The sequence below is a fragment of the Beta vulgaris genome, chromosome 3, assembly GCF_026745355.1.
Source record: "Beta vulgaris subsp. vulgaris cultivar EL10 chromosome 3, EL10.2, whole genome shotgun sequence".
Lineage (NCBI taxonomy): Eukaryota > Viridiplantae > Streptophyta > Magnoliopsida > Caryophyllales > Amaranthaceae > Beta > Beta vulgaris.
The window spans coordinates 53,236,941-53,249,468 of NC_079204.1; the positions used below are offsets into that span (position 1 = coordinate 53,236,941).

Genomic DNA, 12,528 nt, shown 5'->3' on the forward strand with positions numbered 1-12,528 from the left:
ATTACATCCACAAAACTTTGTCGATGTATTAGGTCGCACCATAATATTCGGATCTACCTTATTTCCCGAGTATCTCGCCCCCCTAAAACATTTCAAATAGCAACGCAGTGGACCAGTCGGATTCTGCTTATACGTATCAATAACCAATTCGAACCCTATGGAAATTGCAATTTCATTAAGATGGTTAACCGCATCATTAACCGTTGAGAATGCATCAGTTATCTGAAATCTACCGTGATAATTAACCCCGTCCCCATCATTGCTCGAATATGGAACCTATTAAATACCATAGAAGTAATAGAAACTATTTAATAAATTATATATCTAAATCACATAGTTAAATTACATATCTAAATACAAGTCAGCAGTGGTGATTAGGCGCCTGAACCAGATGTAGGCGTCCAATCAAGCCGCTGGACCATGAGAGGCGTCCAATAAAGGCGTCTGCACCAATGGTGAGGCGTCTAATCAAGGCGCCTGTACCAAAGGTGAGTCGTCTAATCAAGGCGCCTGCACCAAAAGTTAGGCGTCTAAACGAGGCGTCTGACCAATGGTGCAGGCGCCTCGATTAGACGCCTCACCATTGGTGCAGGCGCCTAGAGTAGACGCTTGACCTTTGGTGCAGGCGCCTTGATTAGACGCCTAACCAATGATGCAGGCGCCTAATTAGGACGCCTGTAAGCAATTCATAGCCAAAAAAAATACTGCTTCATATTTCATGTTTTTTATAATTTAGGATGAACTTATAACCTAGTATAATATGCAAAATATTATAATTTAAATAATTTATGTCTACTATATTATAACTACTCTAACATGTTAAAAATAAAAATATAACTATTATAATATTATTTAATTCTACATATATCACTTTATGTAAATTCTACATCTAATATGTTAAAAATTATATATAACTATTATTATAGGTATAAATCTAAATGTAATTGAACATTTATTATGTTAAAAATTTAAATATAACTACTCTAATATATGCTAAAAATCTACATATAAGACATCTACATGTGATACATGTGAAAATATAAGTATAAGTATTATAATATGCTAAAAATCTACATATATTCATGTAAATTCTACATTTAAGCTCAAAAACATAGTAAATTTTTACAAATATTCTACCATGTAAAGATATTATTGTTTTACATATTCTAAACGGATATTTTAAGCATATGTAAATTCTACATCATGCTTTGACTTAACTCTAAAACAAGTTAGGCGCCTAAAATTGTCAACCCATATGGACTGGTGAAGCGCCTAATTTAGGCGTCTAACCATAAGGTCAGGCGTCTAAATTTGGCGCCTCACAATAAGGTTGGGCGTCTAAATTAGGCGCCTCACCATACAGTTGGACGCCTAACTTAGGCGCCTTGCCACATGGTTGGACGCCTAAGTTAGACGCCTGACCATATGGTGGGACGCTTAAATAAGGCGCCTGACCATATGGTAAGACGCCTAAATTAGGCGCCTGACCACATGGTCAGACGCCTAAATTAGGCGCCTGACCAGTTTCGTGGTCTAAAAAACTCACATTGTTTGCCATGACGCCGGAGGAAATTCTTCTTGATTGGTCAACGCTGCTCAATGTTGGTCAACGCCGGTCAATGTTGGTCAACGCCGCCAAACACCTTGGTCAATGCCGGAAATTTCTTGAAAAAGAAAGCCAATAAACAAAGTTTGGAAAGTGAAAGTGAAATGTGTGGAAAACATGGAAATGTGGGGTTTAAATAAAGAAAGGGAAAGAGGAAAGGAGAAAGGGAAAGAGGAAAGGATGTCATGTATTAAAAAAAAATACCATGTATTTTTGTACTAAAATACAGGGCGTAAATAGGAAAAATCAGGGCGGTGTTTAGCAAAGCCCTAACAATATGGAGATATAATACAACTATACAACTATACACAAGTGTAGTAAGTTGCATGACATTAGTTAAATAAGGCACATTGTGGCTCACATAGTCACATGTCCACCATACCTTTTGTTTTGTGCAGAAAAACAATTGGTGTGTGGCGTGGCTTTGGTTTGGTTTCAGTGCGCTCTTATCTGCCATGATAGGTATACCGAAATTTGGCGAGTGAAGATTGGAATAGTGATTACCATGAATTTAAATTTCACCAGTACATTGCATCTATTAGACTATTACAATTTTTGGCTGCCTTAAAACAGGAATTTCTTCTATCGGTGGCTCTTGCCTTCTTTTATGACAGTTGATAATTGACATACAGACATACTTATTAGTTACTTACTACCTAAGTAGGCACAGAAAATTAAAGCTTACCCCTTGTTCTGCTGGCCCCTTTTCTTTTGTTCCCCCCTTTTCTATCTCTTCCGGGATATGCACTAGTTGGTACATAAAAAAGAAAGAAGCTATATGAGTTCTAAAGGAATCCTTAGCTTGTTCGATTTTACGTCTGTACATGAACTATAATACGACCATCATTTTAAACATTATCATATTTGTCGGGGGAGTTTGTGACTGTTTGTTATAGTTTTGGATTAGACCATTTGACTTCTAATAAAAATAGGATTTTTTAACTACTCCCTCCGTCCCAAAATATAGTTACCATTTCCATTTAAGGTGTCCCAAAATATAGTTCCCATTTCCATATTTAGCTCCATATTTTTCCGTAATTTGTCTAGAAAAACCGTATCCCATCATTTATTTGCTTCTTGAATTTTGTTTTTTCCTTTATTTATTCAACCAAAATGTTACAATTAATGCTCTTTCACCAATTATTCTTCACTCTCTCTCTTAAAATTATCTTTTCCCATACAACATTTATTTAAATAAACAAAAAATCTTTACTATCCCTCTTATACTCTACTTACATAAATTACCGTGAAAAAAAAAATGGGAACTATATTTTGGGACGGAGGGAGTACAATAATACAAACTTTTTTCCATTTTCTCACAATAATACAAACTTTTGTTTATTTTTAAATAATATAAACTTTTGCCCGAAATTCCTCCAGTAAGATAATGTGAACTTTAATCTGTAAAACAGGTAAAAGAAAATTTTAAAAAACCCAAAATCTTTTTCTCTCTCCTTCCCTCCCCCTAAGAACTGAAATCGCACCACAAAATCACTGGACTCTCCCCCTCCTCCTCCCCCACCCCAACCACCGGCAACACCACATCTCTCCTCCTCCACCCCAGAATACCACTCCTCCCCTCCCCTACCCACGAAACAACCACGTCCCTCTCCCCCACCCTCGAAAACCACCTCCTTCCACCTGTTCACCCCCGAAAACCACCCCCTCCACTCCTTCACCTAGAAAAACCACCAAACCCAGCCACCTCACCCCCGAAAACCACCAAACCCAGCCACCTCACCCCCGAAAACCACCCCCTCCACTCCGTCACCTCCGAAATACACAAAACGCAACCATAACCACCATGATCCCCACCCACCAAATCCTATCAACACCACACTCACCACCATGAACCCCAATTCACCCAAAAAATAAAATCCTCAAACCACCCCCAATAAACCGCTAAAGCAAAACATCACCACCATTATTTCTGGGTGAGGATGATTTCAGGGTAGGGCGGTGGATTTTAGGCAGGGGGCTAATTTCTTGTGGGTGAAGGGTTGTTACGAGGGTGGGCGGTGGGTAATGGGTAGGGGATCTGATTTTGGGTAAGTGGAGGGTTATTTTGGGTGGTGTGGCTGTTTATAGGTGGGTAAGGGGTTCTTTCAGGGTTGGAGGGGAGCTGATTCGACTGGGTGAGGTGCGATTTTGGTGTTGGTGGTGATCAAAGGGTAGGTGGTAGTGGGAGAGAGGCGACAGCTGTCTGGGGGAAGGAAGCAGCTCTGTTAGGAGAAAAGGGCAGTGGAGGGGTGGGAGTGTGTGTAGGGGGTAGGGTCAAGGGTGGGCAAGGAAGAAAGACAATGGAGGGGGAGTAGGAGAGAAGAATGAAATGAAAAAAAAATAGAGGAAGAAGAACTAGAGCAAACAAGGAAGTGTCACGTAAGCAATTTACCTACACCAACAAGTGACTAACTGGTCATGTCCTACTGGAGGATTTTTGGGAAAAGTTTGTATTATTTAAAAATAATTAAAAGTTTGTATTATTGCGAGAGAACGGGCAAAAGTTTGTATTATTCTAGTTAAAAACTCTATAAAAAATATAATGTAGGTCCGTTTTATAATAATAATAATAATAATAATAATAATAATAATAATAATAATAATAATAATAATAATAATAATAATAATAATAATATATTGTAAAATGGGAATAATTAAAGAGGTTCATAAGTTAAAGGGGGTCATAAGAGGAGAAAGTATTCTCCCATAAGAGGTACATAATCTTTTGATATCAATTTTTGTCATAAAAATTACAAAAATGTCATGATATTGAATAATTTGTCTAATATTTGATATCAGCACTCGTCATAAGATCATCAACAATTATTATGGGCTTAATCTCTCTATTTCTCTTTCCTTTGAAATGAGGAACCCGAAATTGTTGGGCCCTTCTCGTTAATGTGGAACCTCATAGCAAAAGGATGGTTCTCATTTCAACTTTCAATTGGATATCAACATGTGCCTAGTTCCTCCTCCCCATATCACACAGGATTCGACCACTTATCCAAGCATTTCGGCTTTCATTTATTTTTTCCAAAAATTCTGATGCGTGTAGCAAGGGGGGCACTACCCACCCGTTATTTGCCATTGTGTCAACAGATATTGCAGTAGAGATAGGGAACCGATGTAGGCATGAAATTGTGAAATGGAAAGGATAGATGGAAAAACTAGTGGAAATAATGTGAAAAAATGAGATGAGGGGAGAGAAAATATGAGGAACCCATGATTTGTCTAAATGTGCATTATTTAAATATCAATTTTGTCTAATTTTTAGTTATTAATAATTAGATATATTAAGGTTCAAATTAGTGTCTCAGCAAATGTGCCCTAAAAAAATGGATATAATAATAAAAACCAGAGTAAATGTATGTTAAGTCCACATTTTACACTTAATTTGGCGCATTTTGAGGAAGATTTTGATGTGATTTGTGTTAGTGTTAGTGGAATTGTGCTCAAATAATAGATATTGAGGAGAGTTGTAAAGTACGTGAAGAGTTATGGATTTGTGGCCCTATTGGAGGTTTGGTAGCAACATTGGTTCATATAGTGTCAGGTCCGAATTGGAAGTATATATGGGCCTTGCACAAGGTCCAACAAGGTTGAGAGCTGTGCTTGAGGAGTTGAAAGAAGGAATGAATTAGATCTTCGGAGCTAGCACGACTCGCGGTTTAGGCGGCAGTTCGCGGACAAATGTCGAGAGCTTACCGCATATCGCGGCAAATGGCGCGACGCACGGTACTGGGCGCGGTTGGTGGTGGACGCGAGTTGTGGATCTCTTATGTTAGAATTTTCTCGGTTTTTATTTTAGTTAGTTGTTCGGAAAATATAAATAATTGGGAATGTTTTCTTAGAGAATTATTACGTTATTATCGGTTTTTATCCCTAATTCAGTCTTTTCAGGCAATTTTGGAGATCGAAGATCGAGTTTTTGATCAAGAATTTGGTATCATCTACCATTCAGGCACTATTAATCAAGTTTTACTCTTTTCTATCTCTTTTATCTATTTGATCATGTTTTCAATTATGTTTATTGTTCTTATTGTCATGATTAGCGATTAGTATCTCATCTAGGATTGAGTTGAGCTCTAATATGGATTAATCATGTAAATTGTTTCTCTAATTTCCACTTTGTTGAATTATATGCTTAGGGTTTGATAAGATTATTCTTATTGTCAATTTTGCATCTAGAGTTAGGTTTAATTTCATATTATCAACGAAAGTTGGAATTGAGATTATAATTATTTGTTTGATGTTAAATTGTTATTTTATTAATTGAGTTCATCAACGAAAGTTGGGTCTTGATTTAGATAGTCTTTGTCATTGATTCGAATTCTCCAATGAAAATAGGTTTGACATTGGATCTTAATGCTTCTAATTATGTGTATAAGCCATGTAAATACGAGACATACATGCCAGTCAGGCTTTTTACTATCACGAAAGTGAGATTTAAGTATTGATGAATGACTAAAGATCTAATTTTGGTTCGCAAGTGTGCTTTATTGCTGAGTCATAAGGGAATATCAATCTCGAGTAAGTTATAATTGAATAATTGGGATGTGAGTTATGTTCTGATCAATTCATATTAGTGGTAATGCTTAATATTAGTGTTTTAATTATCATATTCATCGAGTTTGTCATATCTTGTTATTAGTTTAGCTATTAGTTACATAGATTTCTTTTGATATTTAAATTGTTTAGTTGTTTCATAGGCTAGAATCAATATATTAGTGTTTAGTCTTGCACCTCGCTGAGTTTGACCTGTATGTGCACACCATTCACTTGCCGTATCAAAATAAAACTCTTACAGTATAACTTAAATTGTGACTCTTTTAAGGTAAAAAAAAATCATTGAATTGTCAAGCTTATCGACACAAAGCCAGATACGACAATGCGAATCAATTAAATGACATAGAAGAGTATAAAGTTCACATCCCTTGCTCAGCCACCAAAGAATATGAACTTAAGAGGCATGGATAGGTTCCACCCTATAACAGGAGTCAAATAAAATCCAAGTACAAACTTGGTGGCAAGTCATGTTAAGCCGACTGCCATTACTTCAAAATCCAAGTAGAAACTTGGTGGCAAGTTTGGCTAAGTCGACTGGCCTTCTTTCAAGATCCAAGTGCAAACTTGGTGGTGAGTCCGCCGAAGTCGACTACTCGACCCTTTTCTCAAAATCCAAGTGCAGATTTGGTGGCATGTCCGGCCAAGTCGACTGCCCTTATCTTAAAAGCCAAGTACTTAGTACCGGCTTTGGATATTCTCACCGATACTTGATGTTCATCTGTTGATCAACATTGAAGCATATCGTCTGGTATAACATAGCATTGCTCCAGCTTCCAGACAAATTATATGGTTGTTGCCGTTCTATTATATTATTGCCTACACAAAGACAGGTGAATCACCATTCTTAGCAGACTCATTATTATTATTATTATTATTATTATTATTATTATTATTATTATTATTATTATTATACACAACATCTGAGTTCAAGCAAACCTCTCTCAGCAAGAAGGTAGACATTTGCGTGCGTGACATAGTTTTCTCTTATATTATTATCATTATATGGTCCGTAATCATCTACTTGCAAAAACATGATACATCTAGCCGTATTTTAGCTTGACCGGATTTCTTAGCCGAGCACTCAGTTCGACAACCAACAATTTATGTATTGGGAAGGATGCCAAGTCTCATCGAGTACTTGGTCTCATTGGCAACAGGTTTTTCTAGTATCACTCATTTCCCACCCACCCTACCCGCGGTTCATGGATGGGGCGGATATGGGTGGAATTCTTAACGGGTGATAGATGGTGTGGATGAAGATCTAGGTCACTGATGATGGAGCGGGTTGAGATTCACTCGTCCCATCTCCGACCCATTATTAGCCTTACCTCTAATGGCATGAATAACTCGAGCTCCAATCCGGAGGCATTCGTAAATATAACACCAAATATCTGTTGGTTTGGTGGCTTAGAATTAGTATATAAGCTTGAGGTCACGAAATCGAATCTTATACTATGCATTATCTCGTCTGTTAAAAAAATTAGCTTCAAAGTTCAAAACCTGTGTTATCCATAAATTACATGCATCACAAACCACCACTTAGATTTATTTAAGTTATTCAGAATCTGGACAAGTTGATCCATAAATTACAGGCAGCCCTATTCTGGATGTCTGAGATAACCAAAAAGCTGATTCAATGATCACCTGAACATTTAGGATCTCAGATGAGATCTCAAGAAAAATAACCACCACCACCCCCAAAAAAAAAAGGATTGGTAAGTAAGAATTTACAGTTGCCTTATATACGATTCTCGTCACAGAAGACATTCGTGAATGGATCAGCTCCCAAGTTGAGGAAATGAAGACCTTCGTCTTGGGCCAACGATATCCAGCTGAGGTGCAGTGTTTGACCTTAATATGCTCCAAAATCAATCCCTATACATTCAACAAAAGGGGCCTGCAGCTCCCCCTCCCCCCTCTTTTTTCCATTTACTGTTTGCAAATTGCGACTAAGAATCTCGACAGCTTTAGGTGAAGACATGGGTGAGATCTTTAAGCAGTTCTCTATGCAGACTGTAAAGTAGCCTCCTCGGTGGATTTCTGCTCAAACATCGCAGATGCCTCAGGGGTGTCTTCTTCACTAGGTGGAACCAACTGCCAAAAGAGTGGCAGATACTTGTCCCAGTCTTTCAGAATAGTAGCACCTTTGGAACTTCCAGTTTTTTCCTTCACAATAGAAGTTAGGCATGGCAGGTTAATAATACGTTGATACAAAGTGAAGCAAATGTATGCTATATTTGTTGGTTTGTTTGGCAGAATAAGAACAGATAAGTTGGCAATTCTTTCACACACAGGAGTTCAATACAACATGGATCTGCAGGGATAAGCTACAGAATTTATAAAAACTGGACTCCATACAGAAATTGACTATAAGCCTTTGTGAAGGAAACTATCACAAAACACTTGCATGATGGAACTGATAAAGTTTTAGAAAAACTAAGCTTCCGGCAGCTAGATTGTGATAAACAAACATAATAAGTTAATGTACCATTTCAAATATACAATAATTATTCCTCGTTTAGAAAAAAAACAGAAAAAAAAGGAGCTGGCATTCATAAGCGTCAATACAATGGATGAATTTGGCTTTATGCAAATATTTGAGTTCTACTAATAGATTTCGGATAACTTCCCATCAATGAATTTCTTAGGCGTACAATAGCGACCTGGTTGAACTTCACAAGATGATCTATACTAACATGAGCAAAAGCATAAACACACTATCTTTCGTCCATTCAAGGAGAGAATGGCGAATTTGGATAGTCCATCTTCTGACCTGGGCCTCAATAATTTTATTAAACTTGAACAGAATTATGAACATTAAATATTAGACGAGAAAGTGTGGAAGACTAATAAAAGTTCTGACAAATATTAGGCATGTTGATGATTGATGCTTGCACAATTTATACAGAATACTTACAACATGTGCTTCAATTAGGCTCTTCAGTTGCATCTGTCCAACTGGAGCTGTCACTCTCTGGATTTTCACAATCTCCTTATTCACCTAATTTAGCATTCCATACAGAAATTAGAAAACAACCTTCAGAAATATTGAATTCAACAGAAAATAGGGAAGGACAAGAGAGTCAAAACAGAATATTAGTCTAAGCTGAAGACATGCCATCATCTGGTTACTTTTCAGTTTCAACCTTCAATAACAGAAGGTTATATAAAAAGAATGGGCTTGTAAAGCCAAAATCTGGATCCTGTCTATCTACATACAACATTTAGAAACCCTTTCGCAATTCGATATCATTTTCTCTTATAATCAGAAGATGGAAAGTATATCCAGAGACAAAATCCGACCTTTGGAATGAAGGAATCATCTTCATCAAGTATGTAAGCCAGACCTCCAGTCATGCCGGCAGCAACATTTCTACCAACTCTGTGAAAGAGAAAGGAAAAGATAAGAATATTTTCTTCATTATCCGCACTAGAAAATAGTATTAGTCAATGCGACTTACTTTCCAAGTATGACAACGCAACCACCAGTCATATATTCACAACAATGATCGCCAGTACCCTCAACAACTGCCTCAGCAAGTGAATTCCGTACAGCAAAACGTTCCCCAGCTTTACCTCTTATGAAAATTTGACCTCCTGTAGCTCCATATAGACAGGTATTCCCAACAATTGTAGCCTCTTCTGGGCAAAAACCGGGATTTTCAGCAGGGGTGACTATCACCTCGCCTCCAGCCATACCCTACAAATACTCAATTAGAAGCAGTGCAAACATAATATTAAAAATAAAAACAGATGGACAGAAAGATGGGTCAAAACTATGGAACTTTCCATTTAATAAATAATTCATTTAGCAAGAAAGAACAATTGCAGTCATAGACTCATAGCACTCCACCTCTAAATCTCTAATAACCAATTTCAAGAAGATCCACAAAAGGCAACTTATTGAGGAGAGAGACAAGTTTATGTTGAGTTCATAAATTGCAAAGTTGTTCATCGTCAAAACTAAAAACCAGAACTCACAAGAATCTAAAGTCGAAATCAACATAGGGACCTACCTATTACGTAGACGCAACCTTTCTTTAAAAAACCCACCTAAAATTTGTATTTAGAAAAAAGTACCTAATATCAACTTTCGGTACCACTACCAATGGAAACCATCCAAATTTCCACTGTTGAGTCCACTTACCTTGCCTTCTCCAGCTATTTTCCCTCCCATTATTTTGATTTTACTCCCTCTGTCCCAAATTATTTGCTACATTTGCTTTATCACAAAGACCAAGGAGGGAGTGGGGACCACTGCCATAACAAGAATTAACAAAAAAGCAAATAGGTAAATTGTGGGACCCATGTACTATGTATGGAAATATTTACAAAAACCGAGGGAGTGATGGCAAATTTGTAAATAAAGTGTGGGACCTATGTACTATATATGGAAATATTTGCAAATGTAGCAAATAAATTGGGACACACCTAAATGGCAAAATGTAGCAAATAAATGTGGACGGAGGGAGTACCATAATAAACCCTCCATTACATTAATCGTGTTCAAAATCTTGGCTCTTACTCATCAATTTCGTCATTGGACTTCCAAAATTTGGGGATAATTAACCAACTTTAAGATTAAGGTTTTCGAATTGGGGCATTCATACAAAACTAGTCGATTTTCGCCATAATTCTCATTCGTAGGATTTCAAATAGCTACTAAATTACATTAGGGCTTTTATTTCAATCACTGATTTTCAACTTTACCTTTGAATAAGGTTTTTAATTTGAGGGACAAACGTTAGTGGATGGAATAAATGGATTTTTTTTCCATTCTTAATTGTACCAAAAGAGAGATCTGATGATAGGCAGTTGTTTTAGTTAAAAAAAAATCAGCTGTTTGTTCAAAAATGTTGCTTATATTAGGTAGTTTCCCATAAATTTTCCTGTAATTAATTTCAGAAGAAACACTTTCAGAAGTTCATAATATTTCAGGCTCATACGTGATTTTCAGATTACTTTTGGGCCTCCTAGCGTGCCGATTCCAGCAGATCCTATACTTCAGCTAATGACTAAGAGTTTATTCAATTAGGAAAAGGAAAGGAACGAAAGTTTGTAATCTCAAATCTGTCAAATTAGCAGAATTTTATGTTTATATCACCTAAACATCAGAATGCCTATCTGCGGATTGTACTTCAGAGAATTTACTTCCCAACTTCTAGGAAACCCCATTTGTTGTTTACAAGAAACTATGGTATATTTGCATAAATCATCAAATAGTGGTCAGATATTGATTCTATTATGTAGATGTTTCTACGGATAAGAAGACATTATGTAGATGTTTCTACTGAAGTTGATGGGCAATGGAAATAACTTGTTGCAGATTCTCCTATATCTAAGGCTAAGTTCAAGAGCAACAGATGGATTGAACAACAATGTCATACCTTTCCGACATAGTCATTAGCTTCTCCAACAAGACGAATATTCATTCCAGGTGTCAGAAAGACTGCAAAAGATTGACCTGCACTCCCGGTAAAACTGCAAAGACATGAAGAAGGTTTATTGTTATCTCTGTCCAAAATATTCAAATGAGTAATGAGTTGAGAATTGAAAGGCAACTCTTCATGATTCATATCAAAGAGACATCTCACGTTATATTTAGCTGCCCAGCAAAACCAGTGTCACCATATTTCTTGGCAATAACACCTGCTATACGGCCACAAACAGCACGGTCCACATTAAATATCTGAACAGTTTTGTTAACAATCTTTTCATTCTCGATAGCATCTATTATCTGCAACAATACCAGAGAAACAAGTTAAATTTTCGATCAAGAAAGCATACCATAAGAACCTTCCGGATATAGATGTATCAGTTATCAGAACCTATAAAGAACAGCTTCGCATATCACAGCTTTAAGGATAATAGATACTTTAAACAACTTGCAGATCTCACTTAACAGTTAGCCTTACCTGGTGGGTTAGCTAAAATATTCATGACATAGAATTAGACGTTGCACTTTTAGTTCATAAAGAGTACAACGACAGTTATCGCCAGTGATAAGTTACCATTCCATGTAGATAAAAAGATATGAAAATTACAGCAGCGACAACATAAACACATTGCATAAGAGACCGGAAAATGGACAAATTAAACAAAACCAAAAACATACTAGAAAGCCTTCATTACCAAAATGAATTTAATTTTCATTATTGAGCTCTGGGCCAAGTTATTCAGCTAAAATTTACCATAGGATCTGAAAGTATTTGATCATCTAGCACAGGTCCATTGGTATGAACTTCCTGCTTCCGGATGGCAGTGCTGCTCATTTTTGGTAGACCAGCACTCTGCAAATAGACAGATGAGATCTCACACCAGTAAGAAGAAAAGAACTTCTTAATCAAAGGGATGAA

General features: G+C 36.8%; 1 protein-coding gene across 1 annotated transcript in view; it reads right to left on the reverse strand.

The window, feature by feature from the left end:
- Window positions 1-7,688: 7,688 nt before the first annotated feature.
- The window catches only part of LOC104889481 (ferredoxin-dependent glutamate synthase, chloroplastic), a 33,076-nt gene continuing 28,236 nt past the window's right edge, over window positions 7,689-12,528 (reverse strand). The window contains exons 27-33 of the mRNA XM_010674706.4: window positions 12,364-12,462; window positions 11,767-11,909; window positions 11,560-11,653; window positions 9,634-9,872; window positions 9,476-9,554; window positions 9,090-9,173; window positions 7,689-8,338 (exon numbers count right to left, since the gene is read on the reverse strand). Coding sequence (XP_010673008.2) covers window positions 8,177-8,338; window positions 9,090-9,173; window positions 9,476-9,554; window positions 9,634-9,872; window positions 11,560-11,653; window positions 11,767-11,909; window positions 12,364-12,462 — 900 coding nt within the window. The 3' untranslated portion in view covers window positions 7,689-8,176. The remainder of the gene's footprint in view (window positions 8,339-9,089; window positions 9,174-9,475; window positions 9,555-9,633; window positions 9,873-11,559; window positions 11,654-11,766; window positions 11,910-12,363; window positions 12,463-12,528) is intronic.